Source organism: Vanacampus margaritifer, chromosome 16 (assembly GCF_051991255.1).
Source record: "Vanacampus margaritifer isolate UIUO_Vmar chromosome 16, RoL_Vmar_1.0, whole genome shotgun sequence".
In the NCBI taxonomy this organism is placed as follows: Eukaryota; Metazoa; Chordata; class Actinopteri; order Syngnathiformes; family Syngnathidae; genus Vanacampus; species Vanacampus margaritifer.
Window position 1 is genome coordinate 2,833,655 of NC_135447.1, and position 13,670 is coordinate 2,847,324.

General features: G+C 47.2%; 2 protein-coding genes across 3 annotated transcripts; one reads left to right on the forward strand and one right to left on the reverse strand.

The window, feature by feature from the left end:
• Positions 1–21: 21 nt before the first annotated feature.
• ssh2b (slingshot protein phosphatase 2b) lies at positions 22–10,568 on the reverse strand. The gene is made up of 15 exons (XM_077545823.1): positions 10,264–10,568; positions 9,262–9,305; positions 7,695–7,807; positions 6,881–6,945; positions 6,681–6,799; positions 6,545–6,610; positions 6,401–6,466; positions 6,131–6,325; positions 5,968–6,061; positions 4,471–4,599; positions 3,915–3,961; positions 3,707–3,853; positions 3,436–3,636; positions 1,928–2,666; positions 22–1,687 (listed from the first exon to the last, which is right to left on the reverse strand). The coding sequence occupies exons 1-15, from the start codon at positions 10,324–10,326 to the stop codon at positions 710–712; spliced, it is 3,066 nt and encodes a 1,021-aa protein (XP_077401949.1). The 5' UTR covers positions 10,327–10,568; the 3' UTR covers positions 22–709.
• On the forward strand, positions 10,186–13,552 carry nsrp1 (nuclear speckle splicing regulatory protein 1). Of its 2 annotated transcripts, none has more exons than XM_077545856.1 (7): positions 10,186–10,390; positions 11,758–11,848; positions 11,939–11,995; positions 12,057–12,185; positions 12,274–12,481; positions 12,703–12,805; positions 12,881–13,552. In XM_077545856.1, exons 2-7 carry the CDS (start codon positions 11,792–11,794, stop codon positions 13,479–13,481), a joined length of 1,155 nt encoding a protein of 384 aa, XP_077401982.1. In that variant the 5' UTR covers positions 10,186–10,390; positions 11,758–11,791; the 3' UTR covers positions 13,482–13,552. The 2 variants fall into 2 exon arrangements, with proteins under 2 accessions (XP_077401982.1, XP_077401981.1); XM_077545855.1 differs by lacking the exon at positions 10,186–10,390 and adding an exon at positions 10,857–11,304.
• Positions 13,553–13,670: the final 118 nt, after the last annotated feature.

Below are 13,670 nucleotides of genomic sequence, written 5' to 3' on the forward strand. Positions count from 1 at the left end.
TAAGCATTGCACTCAATCCAGTTGTCATTTTGAATTCATTTAATGTTCACAGTAGAAGGACGCGATATAAAAGAACATTTAGACTGATAGCTTTAAATTTAAAAAAAAAAAAAAAAATGCACACGCATCACACACACATAAATGCTTCCTACTGTCACGTGACCCGGAAAGTAGCAACTTCATAGAACACATGAAACAAAAAGATTAAAGTGCATGTATGACAAAACACACAGAAGCTTCACTTTCCACACACACACACACACATTTATATAAAATAATAATAAAAAAAAGTTGTGCTTCCCAATCTCACAAATTGAAGGTATTAAAAAAATGTAAAAAGACATCCCAGTGTTGAGTGGCATCAGCACTTACGAGGGAGGCGGAACATTTCAGGTGTGCAGCTCACGCGCTTCTGAGGTACGACGTCATCAAAAGTCGATTTGAGAGAAAAAAACAACGACAACCTACAAACAAGTTGCTCCTGATTGTGACCTGACTTTGATTGGCAAGCGAACAGCTGAAAGGTCAGAGCCATTCCAACAAGCATCAGCTGCAATCTGAAAACATCAAGTAGAAGAAGAAGAGGAGGAGGGAATGCGTCGTCCGGTTTCACCTTAGTTCAGTTGGGCTCATTTCACCTTCAAACGTCCTCCAAGGTCACGTCGCTTAAGGCAAGAGGCACGGTTGTTGTGTTGCGAGGCGCGTACGTCTACATGGTGTGGTAAAGCGCGCTGAGGGTGCTTTTCTTGAGGTGCCGGACAGGGTGACTTCTCCCGTACTGCTGCCCGGAAGTGACGAGCGCTTGAGTGGGCGAGGACGGCGAGGAGGGTCGCGGGATCTCCTCGTCGGCCGCAAAAGCAGCCGTGGGGTCGACTGAGGGGGGAGCGCTGTGGACGCGCTGCTTTTTGGGGTCCTCGGCTCCCGCGTTGACCGCCGGCTCCGTGGAGGAGGCCGACGACGCGGCGTCCGCGTCGGCGTAGGTGCGGCTCAGCTCCCACTCGGTGAGGTCGTCGGCGAGCAGCTCCAAGCAGCCCAACTTGGCTAACGAGGCCGAGCGCTTCATCAGCGAGGGCGGCGTCAGGCCGGCCCGGCGGATGCGAACCTCCGCCTCGCGCACGCGCCTCTGCGCGCCTCCTCGCTTCCGATGGGTTCTGGCCACGCCCACGCTCACCTGCTGCAGGAAGGCGCCCAGCTGGCGCAGCGTCTCCCACGTCTCCTTCAGGATGACGCCGCCCCAGCCCGGGCCCGACGGGGCCTCCAGACGCAGGAAGTTGACGGCGGGCAGCCAGTCGCTGCCGGCGTTCCCCTCGGCGCATTTGCCGGCAGTGGTCGTGATCGGCTGTGTGGAAGTGCGGCGCTGAGAGAAAGAGGGGCTTCCTGAGTGTGAGGGCGGGGACGAGGGCGGCGAGGGGCTACGGCGATCGGCGCGGCATTCCCACTTCATCCGACGCTCCAGCTGCCGAGTGACGCGACGCACCGAGCCTCGCGTCCAATCCCTGTAGAGAGCAGCCGCCGCTTCCTCTCCGTTCTTCACTTCCTGTTTGGCGTTCGGACACCAATCGTCTCCGTCGTTTGCGTCTTGCTCGGACGTCCTCATTTCTTGGCCCGCGTGCTCCAATTGGCCGAGCTCGGACCAATCCGGTTGCATGGCTGGCTTCAATCCGGTGACCTGCACGGGAGCTGCCAACTGCGCCAAAGACAACACCAAAAAAAAAGAACCTTTGAGTCTAACTGTAAATATATTATTGCAAATATAACTTTTCCCAGAATGCATTGTGGCACACAATGCATTTCATTAATCAAGTTAAGGACATAGATCCTTCTCATATGTGTTTGTTACCGGAAACTTAATGCGTGTACCACATTTCAGTTTGCACTGGTTTTTTTTTTTAATGGTGACTTTAGGTTGAACCCAGGCCAGTCTCACCTTTTTTTTGCTCTCCTCGCCAGCGAGGCCATCAGCAGGAGGCGAGGATTGTCGCCGCGCGCCGCCACCGTCTCGCGCCATCCCTTTGAACTTCTCCCTGGCACTGAAGAAGTTGATGTGGTCGCTGTTTCCAAACATGGCGCAGGGGGACACGAGGGCGTCTCCGCTGGCAGAAATGTCCCCAATCCAGCAATCTGATTTGCGGACCGGCGACGGTGGACCGGAGCAGCCCATCTCCGCCGCAGGGGCCGAGAGGGACGCCCAATTAGATGGCGACGGCGGCAGGTGGTGAAGGGTGGCGGGCGGGTGCGGCTGCCCCAACGAGACGCTCTGCACCACCGTCACGGCGTCCGCGCGGGGGAGCTCGGGCACCACGGCGGCGGCCGTCGGCAACGGCGGTGCGGGGGGATGCCGCGCCTCCTCCGCGGGGTCACGTAGACTGTTGGAGGATGACGACGGCGACAGAGCTTCAGCTGGCACCGCCGCCACGCTGTGGCATGGCGGAGAGCTAAGCGGACGAGACGGGATGTCGGGCCGGCGGGCGCCGCGCGCCGCTTGGATGGGAGCTGGCGACTCTAGTAGCTCTTTGACGGAGGGCCCGGGCGAGGTGGCGGCCTGGTGGCGGGGGTCCGAGAGGCCCGGGTTTGGCGGTTGGGGGTACGCTTTGGACAAGGGCTCGTGGTGCTCGGACAGGTCGCTGTCGGAGTGAGAACGCCAAAGCTTGTTGTGCCGCTGCTTGCTGCCGGACAACAGGATGTTATTTCGTGACACTTTATATTAAAGGGGAAGTCAACGCCCCAAAACATTTCTTGACAAAAATATGTTCTTTTTCTTTCTTGTTTTTGGACATTTCATGTTTACTTTTTGAAAATATTCTTTTCTGCCTTTTTAATTTTATTTAAAATTTGGATATTTTTAGGTATTTTTAAAAACTTCTCACCTCTCTTTTTCTGACAACTTAAAACTTTGGACTGTGCAATTAATCGAAATTAAATTATTACACTAGACAATTACAAAATCAGCATAATAGTAAAAAAAAGATTATTAATACCTCATTTTGAGTTGTTTAAATTGATACATTTGGACCTTTTCTAAATTTTAATTAATAATTTAATACAGTTTGTTTTATCAAAAAGGAACTTGCATAACTATAGTGTTTCAATTGTTCTTATTTGTCTTGACATTTTTTATGTTTAAACATTTACGTTATGTTTAAACATTTACGTTATGTTTAAACATTTTATTGTAAAAAGAGATGGACAAAAACGGCTGGATTTTACTTCATAACTCATATTCCAAAAATGTAATATTAATCAGAATGTCATGTTTAGACTTGTGAGGTCACATATAACATATTTTTGTCAAGAAATGTTTAAACTTGACTTCCACTTTAAGTGCAAATTAATTCATTGACTGCCATTGACGGGTTGAGACGTCCAAGATCCATTTCTACTGGACCAGCAGGGATTGAGTTTAACACAGGTGGCAAACGGTCCGCCGCGACTCACCTGGCCAGCAGGATGCCCTGGTACTCCTCCAGCTGCCTCATGAAGGACGGGTTGGGTTTGGTGACGGCTCGCCGCTCCTTGACGTAATCGAAGGCCTTCCTCAGGTCCCAGCCGTACTCCTTCATGGCGTACGCGATGACGGTGGCCGCCGAGCGGCTGATTCCCATCTTGCAATGCACCAGACACTTGGAGTCGTTCTTCCTACGAGGGCACGCCGGCGTGAGCCGCCGATTCTTCCCAACGGGCGCGCAAGCGGGTCACGGAGACTTACTTGGCCCTGGTGATGAACTTGAAGGTGTCGTTCCAGTAGGCCAACAAGTCGGTGGCTTCCTCGTCATACACGCGGATGTTGTGGTACTCGAAGACTCCCGGGAAGAAGTTGTCGATCTCCCGCGTCACGTTCAGGATGTAGTGGACTCTGCGTGACAGACTCCGGTTAACGTCTGCTCAAAAGTCACCTGTGGAAGTCACCTCCTCACCCGCTGTTCTGCAATTCCTCCAAATTGGACGCGTTCCACTCGGACCCCTGAAAAAAAAAGCAGAGCAATAGGCACTTCGCATTAGTCGCTAACCGCAAGCTCTTTGACTGCCAGACGTTTTCAGAAAAGGGATGCCGTGGGTGCCAGCCCATTTTAAGCATTTTGACTGATCTTTCAAGGTCCATAGAAAATTATGTGTTTGGACTATGGAAACACACATACTGCCAAAACAAGATTGGACTCTCATCTTCCATCAGAAAAAAAAAGTTTGTTTCTACCTTATTCCGTTTTTGAGTAATCAACAATAGAAAATGGTTAGTTTCACCTGTTTTGGAAAAAAAAACGTCTTTTAACGTCTTTGGCACTCCTCCATAGGATTTTACGAAACGTTATTTAACGTTTTTGGCAGTCAAAGAGGGTTAGGGTTAGGGTTAGGGTTCATTTCACGATCCGTTCATTTATCAAGCTAATTGCAGTACAGTCATACGCTAGCTGAATTCAGCAGGAACAAGTGCTCAAGATGCCCGGTAGGATTTGCACCGTGGCGTGCACCTACCAAGAAGACGTGGTCAAAAATCTGCGTGGGGCTGTCCATTTGGCCCAGAATGACAATCATCTCGTTGTCGATGAACTCCTTGAACTCCCGCAAGTTGCACGTCATGTGCATCTCCAGCTCCGTGCGGATCTGCGAGAAACACAGGTGAGAAAACAACATGAATCTTTTGCAGGCCATGCCAGCAGATGGCGCTGTAAACCCTCAGTGAAGTGGTCCAAAATGTCAAAGTCAAAAAAGTTTGGAAACGCTTTCCCAAATTGAGAGGGGGATGTGCACGTTTTTAGAAAATAAAAATAAAAATAATAAAGACGTTATGAGTCCGCCATCATCATATTGGACAGATTTTTTTTCCGGGGCGATTCAACCATTTGGCAGAAAAAAAACTATTAACTGTACATGAAAAATCTTCATTCTTGCGTGTATTGTATATTTGAGTTTGTCCTTTTCGATTTGACACAATGAAGCTTGCTAAGTTTAGAGACCTAATGTGGTTTTTTTTTGTGGGGTGGGGGGGGTTTCATGTAATTTTGCACTCAGGTAGTATTTGTCGTTTGTTGTGCTCTTTTCTATGTAACAGGGATGTGATTTGACCAAAGTGTAATTATCTGAAAATTTAGCCGGGGGTCTGGGGGCCGCCGGCATCCAGCTAGGTCCGGAGCTCATGGGTTTTCCGTGTTTTTAAGTACTTTCAATGCACTCACATGACAAAGAAATAGACAAAACAACAGCATAAATTTTCAATGTATATTGAACTATCCCATATAAAATGGCAGTTTTAGTCAACTCAAAATCAGTCACATTCAAAAACATTGGACTGCCTTTGCTTTTAAAAACTATCACTGAGAATATCATCATATCTAACTAATGTGATTACTAAGTTAACGCATAAATAATGTTGAAGAGTTCAAATTTCATGAACAAATAATTGTATCATGACCAAATGAAAAGTAACTCATATTAGAGCATACCACAAATGTCTTTGTTATAGCAGAAGATGTTATCTGTCGGAGTCATGTGCATACACATTGAACTACAAAAAAAAAAAAAAAAAAAACGTTTTTTTTTTTTTGGGGGGGGGGATAAAAAAAGCGGAATTCCGCGAATTAGCGGAAAAATCACATCCCTGATGTAAGCAATGTTAGTTTTCTAAGGTACAAACAAGCAAGGGTGATCTTGATGTTGAACAATAATCATAGCTAGCCTGGACAATTCCTTTGTCATGAGAACAATCTTGTTTTTTGTAAGTTGTTGAAAGGTTTTTTTTGGGGGGGGGGGGGCTGGGGGACCCAATAAATATATTGCTGGTAAAAAAAAAAAATCTTCTTACTGTTGAAAATGATTCAATGAGTCACCCCTTTACCACTTTAAAAGAAAGATATGAATAAGAAACAAACAAAATAATGTTTATATTTTTTTTTTTGGGGGGGGGGGGGGGTCCCGATTCCCGTTGGTCGACGTGTTGCTACATTTGGCTGTAAAGGCGACGGCGTGACTCACTTCCTTACAGGTGACGTTCTCCAGGTCCTTCTGCATCATGATCTCCCTCAAACTGCTCTTGATCTGGCGCTCCGTCATCTCGCGTTCCGTGGGCCTGCGGAGGCACGAGAATCAGGTCACGCCACCACCAGGCAACGGCACGGCAGACCGCAACGGCACTCACGTGTCGGAGAAGAGTACGGGAGAGTCGGCGCGGTGCGAATGCAGGTCCCGCATGGCGTTCCACTCGTTGATGCGGGCCTGGTCGGACGAGACTCGGCTCTGGTAGTAACTGACCCAGGTGAGGAACAAGCTTCCCGGGAAGTAGTTGTGACAGCGCGCCACCTCGCAGGCCTTGTGCAGCGACTGGAGCGCCGACCTGCCGGCGAGGAACAGGACGCCGTGCTTACCGGGACGTTCGGGAGGACCCGCTTGGCGCCGAGGGCGGACTTACCACATGGCCTGCACGGAGACGGGCTTGAACACGTGCACTCTGCCGTCGGTGGACACGCTGAAGCCTCTGTGAAGAAGACCGGACATGTTGATGAAAATCATGATGATGATGATGATGATGATGATGATGAAGATGCGTCCATACCCGTCTCCATCCAGATGGATCATGGTGTCGCTCCACAGCGGAAGAACCAAGCCCACAGAGCACGAGCTGCGGAGCACAAGTCAGGTGGCGAGACGTGCGACACACGACAGCGTATCGCTCGGCTGACGCCGCTTACCTGTCCACGGGACTGAAGTCCACCCCGAGGACCAGGCTCTCCTCCGTGTCCTGCCTGCCATTGGTGGACACCACCACCATGTAGCGCGTCAGAGCGTGGGCGCTCTCCAGTCGCACCGCCTGCATGTGGAAGCGCACGGCTGACACCCGACACGCGGCCTCATGTTGTGTGTGCGCGTGTGTGTGTGTGTGCGTGCCTACCAGTTTGATGTTGTCCTCAGGTCTGAGGACAGTGAACATGGTCTGCAGATGCTGCTGGATGTCTCCTAGGAGCAACAGAGAAACGGCATAGTTGTCCACACTTAGCTAGCCTGTTAGCCTACATGGCTAATTAGACAAGGGGAAAAAACATCTCACTAGACCTTTTGGGAAATGTTGTGTACATTTTATGGTCATTTTAAGGATTTCTTTTGTTTTTGGACATTTTTTTAGCTACTTTTTAAATGTTTTCTTTTCTGCCTTTAAAAAAATAAATAAAAATTCAGATTTTTGTTTTTGGCAAGTCCAAAGACATTTTATGGTAATTTTCTGCCTTTCTTGTTTTGGGACATTTTATGGTTACTTTTTGAAAACATAATATTCTGCCTTTTTAATTTAATTCAATTCTCTGACATTTTTGACAATTTCGTGGACATTTTATGGTAATTTTCTTCTTTTCCTCTTCCTTTTTAGACATTTTATGGTCACTTTTTGGACAATTTTAGGCATTTTAAAAACGTTTTCAAATTATACCTTTCGTCTCTCTTTTTCTGACAATTTAAAAATTTGGACTCTAACATTATTTTATTTTTTTAACTATCTAAGTATTCATGTCTCCATCTAATCATTAATTTATTTGACTAATATTTTATCTAAAAGGTACAAATAAATATGTAAAAAATTATTCATATGTACTTTTTTTTTTTATATTTTTTTTTTAAGAGTGCCACGGGGAGCCACAGGAGAGAGACTTGCGGCTCCAGAGGCGCATGTTGCAGACCCCTGAGCTCAGCGAATAAGAGCACATTGTCTTCACCTGCATGTTTGCTGCGCAGTTGTGAGAAGCGGGATCCACAAGAGGACGAGGAGCCATTTCCCCGAGGCAAGAAGAGCGCCGCCCCTTTCACGGTCAGGAAACTTTCACTGATGCTGAACACACAACACCAAAATTATCAAGATCATTTTAGAAATTAGAGGGGGAAAAATCCAAGAAGAAAGCTAAAAATACAGCAGCAGAACGCCGGGACCAGGGTGTGAAAATGTTATATACTAGGATTCCTATCGCACCCGAACAAAAGCAATTGTGGCTGTCTGACATGCACCGAAAGGGCCAATCTCCAGATGTGAATGTGGAAAGCTGCAAGTGAAAATGAAAATAAAACGGACGTAATTGAATCAACTCAAAGTATCCACAGAATTTTGCAGCAGAGCAGAATTTCCAGTCTGAAGTGAATGCGTCGGTCAACTTCTACAAGCTCCCATTTCTTCACATTTGGCCTCGAGCTGCATTTTCGATGGCTCGATCATGAACAAATCCAGATCAAAAGACCTTTGAACCCGCTTTAATGGCAGCGTCACTGTGTGTGATTTATTCGACAAGACCAACCCGAAGCCTCCTTGTCGTCGCTCTACGCCGAGATGTGCGTGCAAATGAGGAATGAGCATACACATCTGGAAGAAAAATACAAAATGTACTTCTTGAGTTTGTCGAGAAGGTCAAAAACAACAGCAACTCTCCAAACAGCGTCGGTCAATATAAACAGGCCAAATGTTTGTGTCAAAATAAGTTCATCTCTCTCTCAAAAGTGCAAATAAATAACACGAAGAGTCGCTCAACATTTCCTACAACCGATGTAGACGACTAACATGTTGTCGTTGTCACTTACGATAAACGGCAGCAACGTCGCTCCACTAAGCAGAACGAGGCAGTTCGAGACGTTAGGACGAGTTATCGGGCCGGCCGCGAGCGCTGAAGGTTCTGAACTAGCAGGCTTTCTCCACGGGTGCTCAAGAAAAGTCCATGAGACGGCTTCTTGGTGGTGGTCAACTGGTCTTGACTTAAAGGGGCGGGGCCACAGATGCTGAGCCTCACTTCGCATCTCACAATAACAACTCTGAGGCACTGGTATGTTGAAAGACAACGTTGACGAGGTTTCTGTGGCAACAAGTCAGCTGACATCCGACACCTGACAACCGGCACGCTGTTTCACAGGACAACAACAACAAGATTGCGAAATCAAAGCGGGAGGAAGTTAATAAGACACTTGGCCGCCACACTTGTTGATCCGCGCCAGGTTTCACCTTGTTGGATGAATGACACGCATGTGCTGCTTATGGGCAGTAAGAAACCGGGATTTTAAGGGCAACATATTGTTCCTATAACTGAAAGTGAGAAAGGGTTTGTTGACAGTTAGCAGCCTACGAGTAGAGTGGAACAGGACGATCGGGATTCCAGAGTGAGCACAGGACAGCGTGCACATCCGGAACACACGTCCCCCGCCTGCCCGCACGTTTGTGCTTCTTGTCACTGCTCCGTGTGTGTGTGTGCATCACCTTCCAGATAACACACAATAAGCTACACTTGACACCTCAATATGTCTGACCTGCGAGGTTGAGAGCGTCGATCATCCTCCCCGCTGCCAGACTCCTGAAAAGAAAAAGAACAACATCATTACAAGCACAATTAGGGATGCTCCATAGTACAAGTCACTACAAATATACGCTGCAAGCGAGGGTGGATGTGGTAGGTGGAGACGTGCTTAGGCAGGTCCACTCACAATCATAGTTTGCAATTGCCAAGTTGTGGAGCGTAACATTGCATTGATTATACTGTATTTGATTTTAAAGTCATCAGCAAGTTCCAAATAAAGAAATGAGATGAGCCTGCAACAGATCACCTTGCTGCATTATTTCCTATATATTTATATTTCCTAACAATATTTTTCAAATGAAAGGACAAAGTGAAGAAACAGAAATTCAAATGACAACATGCGCGTGTATGTGTGTGTACGTGAGAGTTAACGACGTGCACGTGCCAGAGCATCCGCTCCCCTGCGTTGCATGCACGCGCTCAAAACAAACAGGAAGTAGGAGTAACACATGCACACACAAAAAGACTTTCCGATGCCAAACGACTCAAACGAGCGTCAACGCGGGGAGTAAACCACAAAACTAGCGACGCGTTCGCCCCTTTGGCTTACAAAACATGACGCAAGTGGAATTAAAACGTGACATTTTTTAATGAGGAACGAGGACTCGAGGCAATTCCATCGACCGGAAGTGCATTCAGCTCTCTCCCAAAAGGAGCAAATCACAAGCACGCTGTTGATATTCTGTTCAAATGTGAAGCTGTGTTCACCTTTCAACCAGAAGCACACAGTCTTGTTTACAATATTCCTATTCGTTCAGAAGACTAGTTTAGTCTATGGTGTGCTCGTAAGCAGAAGCCAGACTGCGGAGCGACAAGCTGGCAAAGCTGCTGTGTTGGCGCATGCGCAGGAGTACAAAGGCGAGCCCATTTGTGACAGTCGGTAGCCGCGAAAATAAAATCCTCCAAACGCGTTGAAGAAGATGCGAGCAGAAGGTGACAAGGAAGGTTTACTTACCGACACGCAGGGGCTGGAGGTGGCGCTGGGGGTCGGGGAACGCTGCACGGTCACCAACGCCATTCAGCGAGCCGGACGCCGACACCTGAGCACCAAGAGCATAATGGCAGACGGGAGACGGAAGCAGGTGAGCGGCGCTCGGTCGGCATCGTCGTCGTCTCCTGTCATCGCCCCCCTCGACCCTCCATGGCGGCGGCCGCGCTGGCTGGCAGGCTCGCTCGGGACTCCGGCTGATGTTGGACCTCGTTGGACTGACTGGTGCTCGACGGCTTCTCCCCGCCCGTTGCCTCCTGCCTGCCTTGCTTCCGCTGAGTCGCGCATGCGCTCTAGCCACTAGTCGCGTTTTTTTTCTTATTAAACCCTCGTCATGCACGCACATTCACACTGCACGGAATATATTTTAGAACAGTAACTAACCCACGTCAAGGGGATGGGGCCTAATCGCAATATAAATTCCAAAGCACTGTACTTTACGCATTTACATACACACCAAACCAAATAATTAAAATGTTCACATAAATCAATATGATATTAAAATGCGTATACTATGCACAGCAAGACAATACTATTCAGTCATGGTAATGTGTAATTGTGCATGGTGGTTGAGTAATGGCGCCATCTAGTGGAAAATTATAACAAAACTACCGTTTCAACAATCGTTGTCATTATCGTCTTGTTGCGTTTAGTCACAATCACAAATCATCTTGAACGTCATCGTAAAGCGATGTATAAACTCAACCGTCCATCCATTTTCTTCCAAAAAGCAGTAAAATTAAAAAAATCTTGATAATCATTCGTCATATGGGTTATTCACTGTAGTCGCACTTTCGCTACACATTAACCCCTGTTAGAACTAATTATTGGATGAAAATGTGTTTTATGTTGGTAATTGTTTATATATATGATATTAATGTTTGTACTAAGTAGGCAATATAACTTTGCTTTATTTATTTATTTTACAACCTGACGGAATTACAAATGTGTCGAATCTGCCGTAGGCGTTGAGTACGCGCAAACAAAGATGGCGGTGCCTGCCAAACAGTAAGTGCGAGCTAAGAGGCTAACACACAAGTCGACGTTTAGGGCTAGTTTAGGATATATATATTTTTAAAGATTGTTAATGGAAGACTTGATTTGATTAGCTGTTTGTTACCGTTGTCCGTGGTGAAGCAGGAAATGGTTTGTCTGCCTTGCTGCTAATCCAGCTAACGATGCGCAAAATAAAGACCACAAAAATGGGCACAAGAAGTATTAAAAAACAAAAAATGATCATATGAATCTGCTTAATGAGCTTAACTTGTGTGCTTTTACTCGTTTCAGCAGTCTTTTTTTTTCCCTTGAACATTTACACCCCCCAGTAGAAGCACAGGTGTGCTATCACGTTTCAACGGAGAATTTGTCTACGAATTGACCGTACCAATTACGTGATTCATTGTAGTTGGGTTACTTTGGACCTTCCGTTCTTCTTGAGAATCCTCTTTTGAACTCACTCAGGTACGGGCTCATCCTGCCTCAGAAGAAAATCTTGATGAAGACAACACATCTCCAGAAACGATCTGTGTTTGGGGATGACTCAGATGATGAGGTGGTACAATCAATCCACAAATGTCTATTTTGAATGCATCATAGCGCTGTTTTAAAATGAGATCTAAATCATTGCTTGTATTTGAGTCAGACGTCTGTTGGTGAGAGTCTGCAAAAAGAAGCTGCCAAGAAGAAGACGATGAGGCAGGTGAGGACAATAACTGCTGGGTGTTGTCTTACCTTGTGACGTAACTGACATGGGTTTGCAGACTCAGCTGGAGATGAAGAAGGCCCTGGAAGAGGACAGCACCGTGTATGACTACGACGCCGTGTATGATGACATCCAAAAGCAGAGGCTGGACAACAGTAAAAAAAAATTGTCGGGGGCAGAGAGAAAGGTCATGTCGTCACTCAAACCAACCTGTGTGATGTTTTTTTTAGTTTTTTTTTTACTTCATTGATTGATGTGTTTTCTTTTGTTTTCAGCCTAAGTACATTCATCAGCTGATGAAGGCGGTGGATAGCCGCAAGAAGGAGCAAGAGCGGCGGGATGAGCGAAAGATCCAGAAGGAGCGCGAGGCAGAGGGCAACCAGTTTGCCGACAAGGACGCGTACGTCACGTCGGCCTACAAGCGCAAGCTGCAGGAGCAGAAGGAGGAAGAGGAGCGCGAGAGGCGGGAGGCTGCCATCGAAGGTCAGACCCACCGCGCGCGCCACTTCCATAAAAAGACAAATATCAAATGCTTACGTCTCCATTTCGGAGTTTCAATTTTGTCCGCTTGACCTATAAATAGTATATGAGACAATTGTTGAAAACATTGTTTGCTTATTGTTTTTTTCTTGCTTTGACTTCCTAAATAAACAATAGAGCAGCTAACTCAAGGAAGCTTTTTTTTTTTTTTTTTTGCTTACCAGCCGCTTTGGACGTGAGGAAACAAAAAGATCTGAGTGGGTTCTACAGACATCTTCTCAACCAGACCGTGGGAGAGGAAGCCATCCCGGATCGCTCGGCTGACAAGTATGTTTGTGTCTTTACAAACAGACTTTTCATCATACATATGCTTACATCCTCTTATGTCGGTCTCTTGCACAGAAGTCAAAAGTCAGAAGATGGAAGCTTTCCAGAAACATCTCAAACGAGTCGCGATGTAACGACAAGTCCCGGAAGTGACGGAGAAGATGTGCACGAGGAGAAGCACGGGTTCAGCAAGACCTCGTCGTCCTCGCATTCCAAGCGCCATTACAGACGCAGGTCAGCGTCATCAGGCAGCGACGGCGAGCGGGAGAGGGACGCGCGGGAGAAGGAGAAGTCGCGCAGCGGGAGGAGAGACCGCGACAGAGACGGCCAGAGTCACAGAAGCAGACACCGAGACGGCAAGAGGAAGTCTGACAAAGAAAAAGGGCGAGAGGAAGATGAGGACAAAGCAGACAGGAAGGGAACGGCTCGAGAAGAGAAGGATGGCGGCGAGGAGACTGGTCAGGCAATAAAGGCTGACGGCGAGGAGACTGGTCAGGCAACAAAGGATGACGGCGAGGAGAGTGGCCAGGCAACAAAGGATGACGGCCAAACAAAGGTCAACAAGTTTGCCAAACGTTCCAACGAGCAGACGCTGGGCTCGGCCAGGGATCGATACCTCGCCCGCCAGATGGCTCGCTCCGCCTCCAAAAGCTACATCGAGCGTGACGAAGACTGACACCCAATGTATAAACATTAACGTGTGATATACTGTACAATTTGACAATAAAATCTACTATATTGAGTGTGGCACTTGTGAAGATGGCTTTTTACATGTCAGGTTTTTTTTATAAAACACCAGCAAAGTTCACAGCTCGTGTAACATTGGTTAGCTGAACCCACTTGGCCCTGAGATGTCATTTTCAGC

Coding starts and splice junctions, on each gene's coding strand:
- nsrp1 (XM_077545855.1), top strand. CDS start 11,285: ATGGCGGTGCCTGCCAAACA. Junction 11,305..11,757: donor ATGGCGGTGCCTGCCAAACA/GTAAGTGCGAGC, acceptor GAACTCACTCAG/GTACGGGCTCATCCTGCCTC. Junction 12,806..12,880: donor CCGGATCGCTCGGCTGACAA/GTATGTTTGTGT, acceptor TCTCTTGCACAG/AAGTCAAAAGTCAGAAGATG.
- ssh2b (XM_077545823.1), bottom strand. CDS start 10,326: ATGGCGTTGGTGACCGTGCAGCGTTCCCCGACCCCCAGCGCCACCTCC. Junction 7,808..9,261: donor CGACGCTCTCAACCTCGCAG/GTCAGACATATT, acceptor TTGTGTGTTCAG/CATCAGTGAAAGTTTCCTGA. Junction 1,688..1,927: donor GCGAGGAGAGCAAAAAAAAG/GTGAGACTGGCC, acceptor TCTTTGGCGCAG/TTGGCAGCTCCCGTGCAGGT.